The sequence below is a fragment of the Dermochelys coriacea genome, chromosome 3 (assembly GCF_009764565.3).
Source record: "Dermochelys coriacea isolate rDerCor1 chromosome 3, rDerCor1.pri.v4, whole genome shotgun sequence".
In the NCBI taxonomy this organism is placed as follows: domain Eukaryota; kingdom Metazoa; phylum Chordata; order Testudines; family Dermochelyidae; genus Dermochelys; species Dermochelys coriacea.
In genome coordinates, this window is record NC_050070.1 from 4,384,529 (window position 1) to 4,399,236 (window position 14,708).

Below are 14,708 nucleotides of genomic sequence, written 5' to 3' on the forward strand. Positions count from 1 at the left end.
CTAACAAATTTATTTGAGCATAAGCTTTCGTGAGATTTAAATAAATCTCCCCTCTGTATTTTCCACCAAATACATCCGATGAAGTGAGCTGTAGCTCATGAAAGCTTATGCTCCAATAAATTTGTTAGTCTCTAAGGTGCCACAAGTCCTCCTTTTCTTTTTGCGAATACAGACTAACACGGCTGCTACTCTGAAACCCATCTCTAGATTGATAGTCTGAATTACAGCACCAAAGTTACAATAGGAAGTCAATAAGCATTCACAAAAAGAAAAGGAGTACTTGTGGCACCTTAGAGACTAACAAATTTATTAGAGCATAAGCTTTCGTGAGCTACAGCTCACTTCATCGGATGCATTTGGTGGAAAAAACAGAGGAGAGATTTATATACACACACACAGAGAACATGAAACAATGGGTTTATCATACACACTGTAAGGAGAGTGATCACTTAAGATAAGCCATCACCAACAGCAGGGGGGGGAAGGAGGAAAACCTTTCATGGTGACAAGCAGGTAGGCTAATTCCAGCAGTTAACAAGAATATCAGAGGAACAGTGGGGGGTGGGGTGGGAGGGAGAAATACCATGGGGAAATAGGTTTCAGAGTAGCAGCCGTGTTAGTCTGTATTCGCAAAAAGAAAAGGAGTACTTGTGGCACCTTAGAGACTAACAAATTTATTAGAGCATAAGCTTTTGTGAGCTACAGCTAGTCTCTAAGGTGCCACAAGTACTCCTTTTCTTTTCATGGGGAAATAGTTTTACTTTGTGTAATGACTCATCCATTCCCAGTCTCTATTCAAGCCTAAATTAATTGTATCCAGTTTGCAAATTAATTCCAATTCAGCAGTCTCTCGTTGGAGTCTGTTTTTGAAGCTTTTTTGTTGAAGTATAGCCACTCTTAGGTCTGTGATCGAGTGACCAGAGAGATTGAAGTGTTCTCCAACTGGTTTTTGAATGTTATAATTCTTGACGTCTGATTTGTGTCCATTCATTCTTTTACGTAGAGACTGTCCAGTTTGGCCAATGTACATGGCAGAGGGGCATTGCTGGCACATGATGGCATATATCACATTGGTAGATGCGCAGGTGAACGAGCCTCTGATAGTGTGGCTGATGTGATTAGGCCCTACGATGGTGTCCCCTGAATAGATATGTGGACAGAGTTGGCAACGGGCTTTGTTGCAAGGATAGGTTCCTGGGTTAGTGGTTCTGTTGTGTGGTGTGTGGTTGCTGGTGAGTATTTGCTTCAGATTGGGGGGCTGTCTGTAAGCAAGGCATTCAGTAAGATTGAGGCGTGATCTGCAGTGGATTAAAGAGGTTGTCTGCCGGAGAAGAATTAACATGTGGGAGGGATCATGTTATAACACACCATGGCTTGCCATGGGACTGTACTGTGGGTGCTATGGCCGCACCGGTCCCAGCATGCAATACTTTATTCTGCTCACAGGGCTGCTGTCCTGTGTGACGACACATCCCAGCATGGAATGCCCCGCTTCCCTCAGGCTGTGACGCAAGAGGACTACAGCTTCCGGCAATCATTGCGACAGGACTTCATCGTAGAAGGCCGCCTTTTTTTTTCCCTGCAGTGCCTGGTGGGAATTGCAGTCTCCGAGACTGAGTGAGTGAAGGGGGGGGGGGGCAATGTTGACAATGGAAGCTGAGCGCGCCGCGTGCGTTCCAGAGCTCTGATTGGCTGGCGGGCGGTGGCGGGGGTGGGGCTGCTCACGCCAGCGGGGCGCGCCGGCAAGCAAAGAGCTTGGCCAATGGGCGTGAGGGACGGCGAATGGCGACAGGGGTGTCCAATGGGAGCCGGGCTGGCGCGGCAAGGGGCGCGCGCGCCGGAGGCAGCGGAGCCCGCGCGGATTCGAAGGAGAGGCGGTTGGCGGTTGGCGGCGGCTGAGGTGATTTTGCCCGGCCCTCTCTCGCATCAAGAGCGGCGGTGTCGGGGATTGGGGTCAACGGCTCCCGCTTGAGGCTGCGTGCGTCCTACGGGTCCCAGATAAATAGCGTCCTGCGGGCGGGTGTCTGTGACATGTGGGGATGGGGCCTTACCCGTGCGGCTCCTTCGGGCACGGGAAACGACCCGCCCATATAGCCACCCTCCACAGCAGCGTGCGGCAAGGCCCCCAATGCCCCGTGCGGGGCGCGGGGCAGTCCCTACCGCAGGGCTCCTGCTGTCGGAGCTCGGCTTAGGCCCTGGAGCCTGAGGGTTCATAGCCCCGCCCAGCGGCAGCCCAGGACTGTGCAGGAGCGACCCTTCCTCTCTGAGCTGATGGGGGAGGGGGGCCGGCTGGCACCTGCTTCCCACCCCGCACCCGGGGGCCTCGAGGAAACACGGCAGGAGGGAGCCAGCCAGACTCCACGAGAAGCAGCCACAACAGGGAGCCTCCGGGAGTGTTGTGTCATTTCGAGGGGCCTTTGCCCTCTGCGGATTGGCTGCCTGCTCCAGCCCCCTCCCCCATCTCTTCCCCTTCCGCTTAGTTCCACCCCTGCCTCCCTGCTCCTCTTCTCTCCTGCTTTGATCCCATTGCCTCTCCCCTGCCCGTTTTCTGTCTACTGATCCCCCCCCTCTTTCTTACTGATTTTCCCCCCCAAACCGCCCCCCCCCCAATCCTGGCACTGAAGAGCTGTTTGCTGCCATCACGCTGGTTACGTCTACACAGCCTGCAAGGTATGGGCACTTCATGCTCGGCGAGCATGGCAAAAAATAGCAGTGTAGATGGTGAGAGGTGGCTTAGTAGAATAGCATGCACTACATGCCTGATCTTCCAGGTTGTATAACCTACATGGGATTTATACATGTCCGAACAATGCCCCCCCCCCCCCCCGCATCTATGCTGCTATTTTCAGCAGTGTAGTGTCCTACTGCCTCTCTTCACCTCCCCTCTCCCCGCCAGCCTTCCCTATGGTGTGTAGCAACCACGTGTAGTGCCAGTAGTCTACCCCTGCTATCAGTGGTTTCAGAGTAGCAGCCGTGTTAGTCTGTATTCGCAAAAAGAAAAGGAGTACTTGTGGCCCCTTAGAAACTAACAAATTTATTAGAGCATAAGCTTTCGTGAGCTACAGCTCACTTCATCGGATGCATCCGATGAAGTGAGCTGTAGCTCACGAAAGCTTATGCTCTAATAAATTTGTTAGTCTCTAAGGTGCCACAAGTACTCCTTTTCTTCCTGCTATCAGTGTAGATTGTTCGTTCTGCTGGTGTGTTCTAATCTACCCCTTCCCCCACCATGTGTATGTCTGGTCTATTTAGACTGTAAATTCTTCAAGTCAGGGACTGTCTGCCACTGTGTTAATACAGTGCCTGGCACATTGGGGCTCTGTTCTTGGTTGATCCTTAGCTGCTACTGTGATTGATAATAACAACGAATCACTCATGCATTCTTTTCCTCTCTCATGTTTTGCTATCCCCATTATGGACCTGACCTGGGTTACTATGTAAAGAAGGGGGGGGAAAAAGTATTTTGTTCTGTTTGTGCCCAAAGAAAATGGAAGGTTGTGGTCATCTTTAGCTATCTTACACATAATTTTCTGGCCCTTATATGTGTTCAGGAAGGAAAGTTTCAAAAAATGAAAAAAAATAGACTTGCAAGCAGTGGTCTTGGTGGCTCTGTAGCGTTGTAAAGCACTGATTGCTTGCAAAGTAACTCGCAACTTCAGATCAAATAGTGGAGCGGGGAAGAGCAAGTGATAAATGCAGAATGCTGCCATCCCTCTCTGGGGTAAGAATCTCATCTGGTAGTTTTTCACTCTCTAGATGCCTGGCCAGCTTTTATATGGAAATAGTAAGGCTTTTTTAGTTTAGAGAGAAATGCAAAATTAATGGTGTAGAAAAAGTAAATTGGATGCTTTTATTTACCTTACCCATAAGGCAAGAGCAAATCGACATAAATTAAATTGAAAAGCAATAAATTTTAAATTTGATAAAAAGAAATACTTATTTACCCAATGCATAACTAACCTTTGGCCACAAGATATGATTGAAGCCAATATCTTAATAGGATTTAAAAAAAAGGATTGGATGTTTATATGAATAGTGAGCATATCCAGAGTCCTATTAGTTAGGATAGCAATTTTTTTATTACATAGGTTATAAACCCTCATGCATCCAGGCAGAGGTGGACTGCTAACTGACATGGGTCAGGAGGAAACTCCTCTTATTGGCAGATAAGTCAACAATTATACCTTATCCAGGTTTCTTGCACCTTCCTCTGAAGCATCTGGTACAGCATTGAAGATAGGATGCTTGACTACAGGGACCACTGTCTGAGCTGGGATTTCAGTTTTTTTGTTCCATGAGGGTCAGCTAATGTAAAGAGACTTCTACAGCATCTTTGTAACTCCATCTACATTATGGCTTAAACCAAATTTGGGAACTGCTGTTTAAACATTGCTGTAAAATGGTTTGGCCCTATTTATGCTGTCTCCCCAAATTCCTATCTTTGTTGTAGCCGTATCATACCAAAATCAATAAACTATGTAAAAGGTTTTTAGGCACACTGGCATTATGCAATAAACATATATTGCGGTACACTAATGCATTTGTAGATGGCACATGAGAAATGGCCTTTAATACTTTAATTTAGCTTCAGTACTGATGGGGGCCCTTTGTTTTCCTTGTCTCCTCAAAAGGGTTTCTTCATAAATCCTTTCTGCCTGAAGTTTCTCATGTGTGGTCCCCTGCCAAGAGAAAGCTTTTTTCGGGAAAGTTTGAGATTAATGGGCCATGATATTTCGGAGATGGAAGATCTTTGGAAATTAGGTTTAGGAACAGTCATTTTCCTTTAAATGTTCTTTCTTTAAAAATAAGAAAATGTTTGCTCTATTAAACCAATGGAAAGTGGCCCTTTAAGGTTGGTATGTGTGTGCTTGTTAACTTTTTTACTTAGTATTACAGATATTTTAAGGCTATTTTAAAGAGTGAATGTTATATCATTAATAATACAGTTATATTTGTGTGTAATATAACTTCATAAATTATATCTTGAAATGTCTTCTAACTTTCAGGCACTTTATTGAGATGGCAGCTGTTACTCCAAGAAAAAGGAATCGTAGTTCTACTAGCTCTGATAGGTGTGTTTATCTGTTCATAATCTTGTCTGTGCAATTTATTACACTGAAAACAAATTCTTTAATGGTTCACTTCATGTACTGAGAACAGAAGAAATGTTTTAATTCCCTCAATGCTTTACTATAAAATGGGGGGGGGGGAGTTATGAGATGCAATAACTTAAGTGGCTTTTTCATTCTTTAGTAATGCATAATACTTTTATAAATGTATTGTACTGTGCAGCTTGACAGCTTTTTTTTAAAGTAGAAAGAAACCCTAAATTATAAAATATTCTAATCTAATAGAATATATAGACTTAAAATTATGACTGTAATTTGAATATGAATATATAGACTTAAAAATTATGATAAAAAGATTAAACTGACTGTCTTCTGTAAGTCTGGGTTAATGGGGCAACACCACACTGGTTTGCACTGGGATGGTTTTATCTTACTTGGAAATCACTTGTATCGAGTACTGTACATTTACAAACTGCAAAACTCACTCCCAGTCCTAATGAGCTCACAAGAGGATTCCATTATTTAATTTTGAAATGTAAATGTATAAGATACTTTAAAAGGAGAAATATTAGTGAATTAGTAGTTTTACATTGGATCAAGTGACTTGGAAACTGTTTTATATTCCTTTTAGGAGAGCTGTAAATGGTGTAGTTTTTGTTTGGTTTTAAATTTTGACACTTAAGCTCCCAGTCCTGCACTGTGTTCTGTAGGGTTAGGCTTTTGTGCCTGCATGAAGCCTGACTGACTTCATGTTTAAAGGGACATTTGCACTGGAATTTTAGTGACATTAAAAAAAACAAGTTTAAAAGTAGTTTCAGGTAGTAAACTTGCTCTGACATATTCATGTTTTTCTCATTGCTGTGTGAAAGACTTGCAAAAACAGGGAAAATTGTACACAGTATGATCTGCCAAATGCATAAAGGATACAACAATAAAAGAAAATATAACTTTTTTTTTCTCTGTTCTTTTAGTTGTAGTAATCATAGGTGTTACTCATAGCAAGTTGAAGAAAAAACATTTTTGGAAGTGTGATTTAAGTTGAGTGTTGCTCTAAAATGAGCCAAGTGGGGAAGATCTACAATATTTTTTGCTCTGCTTAAGGGAATATAAGATGTCAAATATTATTCTTGGAGCTCTAGTGGCAGAATTGATGTTGCTCATGATTAATAAGGAAGTAAAATGGCAGTTGTGCTCTAAGGGCTTGTCTGCATTATAGATGCTACAGCAGCATAGCTATGCCACTAGCAATGCTGGCATAGCCCTGTACCATAGAGGTAGCTGACAGAAGGGGTTTTTCCTTAGGTGTAGCAATACCCCCTTCCCAAATGACGGTAGCTACATTGACAGAAGCATTCTTCAGTCAACATAGTGGCATCTACACTGGGGGTTAGGTCAGCATATCTGTGTCGCTCAGGGATGTGATGTATTTTATTCACACTCCTGACCGAGGTGGCTGACAGCCTAACTTTTAAGTGTAGACCAAGCCTTTAATACAGGCAGGCAAAGAGATCTATTTGTCACTACTGTTAGGGGAAAAATCACAGACCCTGTGCTGCCCTCTGTCCATATTTGTAGGTCCCAGTGACATTTATAGAATCTGTAGATGGAAGATGGTATACAGCTCTTTATTAAGGTGCTCGAATACTACAGTGAGTATGGTTTAAAAAAACAAAACATCCTAGATAGGTTCTGTGATTATTTACCAATAGAGGAAACTGTTTTAAGAAAAACTTCAGTGTGACTTAAACAGAGCCTTCACTATGCCTGAAGGATTCTCCAATCTGTAGAAGAGGGAAATGTTTTTGTTTTTGTTTTTATTTTTGTAGCATGTTCTTAGCACTTGGGACTCCAGCAAAAAAACTGATGATGGACATCACCGTGGATCTGTCTCCAGTCAAGACATCTACAAATCGGACCTTTGCTTCTCGAACAAAATGGCCACCTAGATTTAGTGATGAGGATAAAGAAAACCAGGCTTCACCTCTGAAATCCTCCATGTCAAGGAAGCTTGATAATTCCCCACTTCAGATAGCCAACATCCCAATGACAGCATGTAGGGAGTTCCTGAGTAAATTGTTTCCAAAATCTGGTTCCCCATACAAGCCCATCGTGCCTGCTGCATCTTTCTACAGCAAAGAAAAGCGGTACCTTACCCCACTGGAGAGGAAACTGGTAAATGAAAGCCGCCCTCTTAGTTGGAGGGACAACGATGGAGACCTCCCCACTGCCAATAGGACGGAGAAAGTACAGGGAAATATGAACCTCATCAGGAATACAAGCTCAAAAACATCCAAACGTCAGACTGGTTCTAGGCACACCAAGATTTTACCAAGAAACTCTAAGAAAGCCAAGGTAGATATAGCTCCTGTCAAACCTGTTGTGGAAAAGGAGAACATTATTTGCCCAATTGAAAAGAAAATGGAGGCTCCTTTCCGAGTCCTAAGCATGAAAGTGAAACCCCTGCTGAAGCTCCAAATGGGAGCAGCATTCTTTTCCACTGGGAAGAAATCCCATTCTGGTCCTAAAAAGCTGCCTTCAGGCCTTAAATCCTCCCAGCTTCTCTCTAGTTCTGCAGCAGAGGGTGACCAGCTGAGACTATCAGGAGATACAGAGTTTCACTCAGATGATAAAAACAAAGTTGCCAAGGCCAGTGAGGTATCAAAATGTGCAAGTGTGCCCCAGAAGAAGGGGAATGAAGATAGAGAGGAGGATAGGGAGAAATTGGCCAATAACATAAGTCAAAAGAAGGTCATTCACAAATTGAAGGTCTCAATGCAGAAAGTTGAATTGATCCCATTCAGCGGCTCTGATTCCTCAAAGCCTTTGACTCCAGAGGAGACTGATACAAGGAACCTGGTAAGTAGAACAGAGAGTGTCACTTAAGATTTGTCTGCATATTAAAAGTGTGTACTTGCTTTGTTCAGCAAGGATGAAGTTGCATTGCTAATTTTAATAATTCTGAGGCACAGGGAAAGTGTATGGTACTTTACAAAAAAAGAAAGAGTACTTGTGGCACCTTAGAGACTAACAAATTTATTTGAGCATAAGCTTTCGTGAGCTACAGCTCACTTCATCAGATGCATTCGGTGGAAAATACAGTGGGGAGATTTATATACACACACAGAGAACATGAAACAATGGGTTTTATCATACACACTGTAAGGAGAGTGATCACTTAAGATGAGCTATTACCAGCAGGAAGGAGGGGGGAAAGGAGGAAAACCTTTTGTAGTGATGATCAAGGTGGGCCATTTCCAGCAGTTAACAAGAACGTCTGAGGAACGGGGTGGGGTGGGGTGGGGGGAGAAATAACATGGGGAAATAGTTTTACTTTATGTAATGACTCATCCACTCCCAGTCTCTATTCAAGCCTAAGTTAATTGTATCCAGTTTGCAAATTAATTCCAATTCAGCAGTCTCTCATTGGAGTCTGTTTTTGAAGTTTTTTTTTGTTGAAGGATAGCCACTCTCAGGTCTGTAATCATGTGATCGGAGAGATAGAAGTGTTCTCCAACTGGTTTTTGAATGTTATAATTCTTGACGTCTGATTTGTGTCCATTTATTCTTTTACGTAGAGACTGTCCAGTTTGACCAATGTACATGGCAGAGGGGCATTGCTGGCACATGATGGCATATATCCCATTGGTAGATGCGCAGGTGAACGAGCCTCTGATAGTGTGGCTGATGTGATTAGGCCCTACGATGGTGTCCCCCTGCATAGATATGTGGACAGAGTTGGCAACGGGCTTTGTTGCAAGGATAGGTTCCTGGGTTAGGGGTTCTGTTGTGTGGTGTGTGGTTGCTGGTGAGTATCTGCTTCAGGTTGGGGGTCTGTCTGTAATCAAGGACTGGCCTGTTTCCCTAGATCTGTGAGAGTGATGGCTCGTCCTTCAGGATAGGTTGTAGATCCTTGATGATGCGTTGGAGAGGTTTTAGTTGGGGGCTGAAGGTGATGGGTAGTGGCGTTCTGTTATTTTCTTTGTTGGGCCTGTCCTGTAGTAGGTGACTTCTGGGTACTCTTCTGGCTCTGTCAATCTGTTTCTTCACTTCAGCAGGTGGGTACTGTAGTTGTAAGAATGCTTGATAGAGATCTTGTAGGTGTTCGTCTCTGTCTGAGGGGTTGGAGCAAATGCGGTTATATCGTAGAGCTTGGCTGTAGACAATGGATCGTGTGGTGTGATCTGGATGAAAGCTAGAGGCATGTAGGTAGGAATAGCAGTCAGTAGGTTTCCGATATAGGGTGGTGGTTATGTGACCATCGCTTATTAGCACCGTAGTGTCCAGGAAGTGGATCTCTTGTGTGGACTGGTCCAGGCTGAGGTTGATAGTGGGATGGAAATTGTTGAAATCCTGGTAGAATTCTCAAGGGCTTCTTTTCCATGGGTCCAGGTGATGAAGATGTCATCAATGTAGCGCAAGTAGAGTAGGGGCAGTAGGGGACGAGAGCTGAGGAAGCGTTGTTCTAAGTCAGCCATAAAAAGGTTGGCATACTGTGGGGCCATGCGGGTACCCATCTCAGTGCCTCTGATTTAAAGGTATACATTGTCCCCAAATGTGAAATAGTTATGGGTGAGGACAAAGTCACAAAGTTCAGCCACCAGGTTAGCTGTGACATTATCGGGGATACTGTTCCTGATGGCTTGTAGTCCATCTACGATATCGTAGAACCAAGCTCTACGATATAACCGCATTTGCTCCAACCCCTCGGACAGAGACAAACACCTACAAGATCTCTATCATTTATTCTTACAACTACAATACCCACCTGCTGAAGTGAAGAAACAGATTGACAGAGCCAGAAGAGTACCCAGAAGTCACCTACTACAGGACGGGCCCAGCAAAGAAAATAACAGAACGCCACTAGCCATCATCTTCAACCCCCAACTAAAACCTCTCCAACGCATCATCAAGGATCTACAACCTATCCTGAAGGACGACCCATCACTCTCACAGATCTAGGGAAACAGGCCAGTCCTTGATTACAGACAGTCCCCCAACCTGAAGCAGATACTCACTAGCAACCACACACCACACAACAGAACCCCTAACCCAGGAAACTATCCTTGCAACAAAGCTGTTGCTAACTCTGTCCACATATCTATGCAGGGGACACCATCATAGGGCCTAATCACATCAGCCACACTATCAGAGGCTCGTTCACCTGCGCATCTACCAATGTGATGTATGCCATCATGTGCCAGCAATGCCCCTCTGCCATGTACATTGGTCAAACTGGACAGTCTCTACGTAAAAGAATAAATGGACACAAATCAGACGTCAAGAATTATAACATTCAAAAACCAGTCGGAGAACGCTTCAATCTCTCTGGTCACACGATTACAGACCTGAGAGTGGCTATCCTTCAACAAAAAAACTTCAAAAACAGACTCCAACCAGAGACTGCTGAATTGGAATTAATTTGCAAACTGGATACAATTAATTTAGGCTTGAATAAAGACTGGGAGTGGATGAGTCATTGCATAAAGTAAAACTATTTCCCCATGTTATTTCTCCCCCCACCCCACCCCCCACTGTTCCTCAGACGTTCTTGTTAACTGGTAGAAATGGCCCACCTTGATTATCACTATAAAAGGTTTTCCTCCTTTTCCCCCCTCCTTCCTCCTGGTAATAGGTCCTCTTGCATCCGATGAAGTGAGCTGTAGCTCACGAAAGCTTATGCTCAAATAAATTTGTTAGTCTCTATGGTGCCACAAGTACTCCTTTTCTTTTTTGCGAATACAGACTAACATGGCTGCTATTCTGAAACCTGTATGGTACTTTAAGCAAGGCATGTTTGGGATCTGTATCAAAGAAAGATATTCCTTAAAGATTTTCTTCTTATTCATGTGACCTCAGGCGGTAACTAGAAAGCTTTTTGTCATTGTGGTTTTGAATTCCTGAGCATGTGGATGCAGGATGCTGTGGAGTAGGGCAGCACTGAAACTAATAACTTAAATCCATACTTCGAATGACACATGTAAATGTACACAGAAGTCTTGAGAATTGAACTCTCATCTCTTCACTGCTGCTTTGTTCCATCTACTAGTCACTATTGCTATTTAGGTTTAGGTTAGCTGAGAGGAAAGCTTACCCAAAAGGAGTTTTTGTAATATTGGATTCATACCCTTTTTTTGCTTTTATTAATGCAGAATAAAAGGAAATTTAAAAAATCTGCTTTTTTAAAAACCTTATAAATATCAGGAATATGAAGTGTGGAACTTCCTTGTTTGGCTGGAGAACTTGTTGAGGCTCAGATGTATAGTCCGAGCATTCTCCTTGTCTGTGTCATACTTTAACAGAAGGGTCAGTGTTGAATCTTCAACAAAGCCAACCTTTCTCCCAGGTGTACTTGGTGCAAGAGTTGCATAGTTATTAGTAAAAATGCAGGCCTAAACTGTTTAGATTAAAAATCTCTTACCCTTTTAATTGTTCAGCTTTGTTGCTTATGTCTTGTGTTGTCATTTAACTAGACCATCGGGTACCATAGAGTCTTCAGGGTAGACGACCTGAAATTGTAATGCCTTTTTTAAAAAAAAAAAAGGGGGGGGGGAATATGACTTGGTAGTTGGGGAACTTTCAGGTTACCTTCATAAATCTTAACCATAGGGGCACAAACACAATATATTTGTTCTTTGTACTCTACCTTTAATGCACTCTGTCTACACTTATAGCCCCTTTATGTCCTAATTAGGCTGGTAATTAAGTCTACCAGTAAGTATTGCATTTCCAAAATACTGACTTCACTTTTAAAAAAGCAATCTGTTGAGAGGCATAATATAAAATGGAAGGAACATCGAGTAATCACAACAGTTTGTTTTTACTGTGGCAAGAGGTGTGCGAAGCCATGGGTTCCCTGCAGTTCCAAGGAATTGATAAGTAGCATACCCTACCTGATACTAAAAGATCAGGCTCAAGTCTCCAGCGGAAGCCAGAATTCCCAAGGTTCCTGCCAAGGTACTCTCTTTGAGATGTTTCCTTGTTTAGCATCAATGTCAAAGTGAAACAAACAATTGAGCAAAGAAACAAATCTGTTTCCAGATTTGTTTTGAGACTTCTCCTGGGTCCTGAGGATTCTGTTTGCACCCTTGCTGGTAGCCAGTGAGGCCTGAGAGGTGACTTAGGAATGCTACAAATGAACTCCAATCTTGAATGCAAAGATTGCCCTAGAGTAATTCCTTTCCATGTAGAGTCTATGTGCTGGTTCTACAGATTCCCCAGCCCAGGGGGTGAGATTAAACCCAATCTTATTATGCTTAAGTGAAGCAGTAACAATGGATTTACTGAGCTGGTCTCTATCCAAAACATTTTAACCTTTTAGCTTCTGAGGATGGTGGCTCTTCAGTATAAGATAAGGAGCAGTATAAGATAAAGGGGCGGGGGTGTGTGTGTGTGGGATTTTGCACCATTGTTCCCCACAAATTTTTTCTCTGCAGAAAATGCATTCTGCTGGAGAGGTGCTGTAGTTGCACCTCTGGCCCACCAGAGGCTGTTGTGGCACCAGAACAGAGAGCAGGTGGTCTCACTGGCAGTAGCAGCCGGCTGCGTTCCTCACAGCAGCCTACTCGTGGGGCCTGGTTAGGAGGCACAGGATATGGAGAGACAGAGCGGAGCACACGGGGCTGCTGCGGGGGGGTCACATAGACTGAGGTTCAGAAGGGCTAGTGGGAGGGACAGACTGGGGCAGGGGTTGAATGGGAATGAGGGTGTGGGGAGATGGAGGAAGGGGCTGAGGGGGTTGCTGGGACATATGGGGATGGCGGAAGAGGGGTGCAGGGCCACATGGGGATGGGGCAGATGTGCCTGACTGAATGGGAGCTAGGGGTCAGCCAGTGTCTGCATAGGGAAGGCTCCCCAACTCCCTAACAATCACTCTCCCCCCCCCCCCCAAAAAAAAACCTGTTCTGTACTTCTCCCACCCATACCCAACAACCCTCCAGGTTCACTCCCAGGCTCCTTCCCAGCAATTACTTCCCTCTCCCTCAGCTCCTCCATTACCCCTAACTTCCCCAAGCCTTTGCAACACTTCTGAGGGGTCCAGGAAATAGTTTTGGATTGTAGTTTAAATGAATTATTACTCAAAGTTCTGTATTAGTATGCCTAGTAAGGAATCTAGTTGTCAAAAAACATTTTTTTAATTTTTTTTTGCTGTCTGTATTGTTACAAACATACTTGCTGACAGATATTTTGAAAAGAAATTACCAAAATAATTTGAAGTCGCATGATTATATTGTGTTTATTTTGACAAATATGTAAAATTTTTCAGAATTTTAAAATATTGCATGCAGAATCTTTAATTTTTGGCACAGAATTCCCCCAGGAATAACTTATTAAGCACTGGCACTCTGTTCAGTGCTATACAAGAAAGGAGATGTTCTGAGAGGAGCTAAGTCCAAACAGATGGAAAAGTGAATGCACAATGAGATTTGGCGGAAACTTTTAGCTTCGAGCATCTTTCTTTTGATAATAGGTGGCTTGGTGTATGTAGACTTGGAGACGGTGGGAATTCAGACATAGGAGGTAGTATCGGAGAAGATGTGAAGCTGCGAGTGGAAAAGATAGAAAGTGCAGTACAATTCAGAACCAAGTTGAAGAAGGGTGGGGTAGGCTTGGGTTCAAAGAGATGTGGTGACATGTTTATCAAGCAGAATGCCCCAAGGGTCAGTCCTGGGGCCAGTTTTGTTCAATATCTTCATTAATGATCTGGAGAACGGCGTGGATTGCACCCTCAGCAAGTTTACAGATGACACTAAACTGGGAGGAGTGGTAGATACGCTGGAGGGTAGGGATAGGATACAGAGGGACCTAGACAAATTAGAGGATTGGTCCAAAAGAAATCTGATGAGGTTCAACAAGGACAAGTGCAGAGTCCTGCACTTAGGAGGGAAGAATCCCATGTACTTCTACAGACTAGGGACCAAATGGCTAGGAAGCAGTTCTGCAGAAAAGGACCTAGGGGTTACAGTGCATGAGAAGCTGCATATGAGTTAACAGTGTGCCCTTGTTGCCTAGAAGGCTAATGGCATTTTGGGCTGTATATGTAGGAGCATTGCCAGCAGGTCGAGGGAAATGATGATTCCCCTCTATTCGGCATTGGTGAGGCCTCATCTGCAGTACTGTGTCCAGTTTTGGGCCCCGCACTACAAGAAGGATGTGGAAAAATTGGAAAGAGTCCAGCGGAGGACAACAAAAATGATCAGGGGGCTGGAGCACGACTCATGAGGAGAGGCTGAGGGAACTGGGCTTGTTTAGTCTGCAGAAAAGAGTGATGGGGGGATTTAATGGCAGCCTTCAACTACCTGAAAGGGGGTTCCAAAGAGGATGGATCTAGACTGTTCTCAGTGGTAGCAGACTACAGAACGAGGAGTAATGGTCTCAAGTTGCAGTGGGGGAGGTTTAGGTTGGATATTAGGGAAAACTTTTTCACTAGGAGGGTGGTGAAGCACTGGAATGCGTTACCTAGGGTGGTGGTGGAATCTCCTTCCTTAGAGGTTTTTAAGGTCAGGCTTGACAAAGCTCTGGCTGGGATGATTTAGTTGGGGATTAGGTCCTGCTTTGAGCAGGGGGTTGGGGCGAGATGACTTCCTGAAGTCCCTTCCAACCCTGATATTCTATGTTCTGTGGCAGGCAAAGAAAAGGATT

The 14,708-nt window shown here is 44.0% G+C and overlaps 1 protein-coding gene across 7 annotated transcripts in view; it reads left to right on the plus strand.

Annotated features, from left to right (window-relative positions):
• Positions 1 to 14,708, plus strand: part of ESCO2 (establishment of sister chromatid cohesion N-acetyltransferase 2) — a 30,952-nt gene that overhangs the window by 1,880 nt on the left and 14,364 nt on the right. For 2 of the 7 annotated variants that reach the window (XM_038395057.2, XM_038395056.2), the window contains exons 2-4: positions 1,447 to 1,617; positions 5,007 to 5,072; positions 6,896 to 7,925. In XM_038395057.2, the coding sequence (XP_038250985.1) occupies positions 1,447 to 1,617; positions 5,007 to 5,072; positions 6,896 to 7,925 (1,267 nt within the window). Of the gene's footprint in view, positions 1 to 1,446; positions 1,618 to 1,739; positions 1,954 to 2,614; positions 2,671 to 5,006; positions 5,073 to 6,895; positions 7,926 to 14,708 lie in introns of those variants that run through there. The other 5 variants (XM_043510016.1, XM_043510017.1, XM_043510018.1 and 2 more) reach the window with 4 other exon arrangements.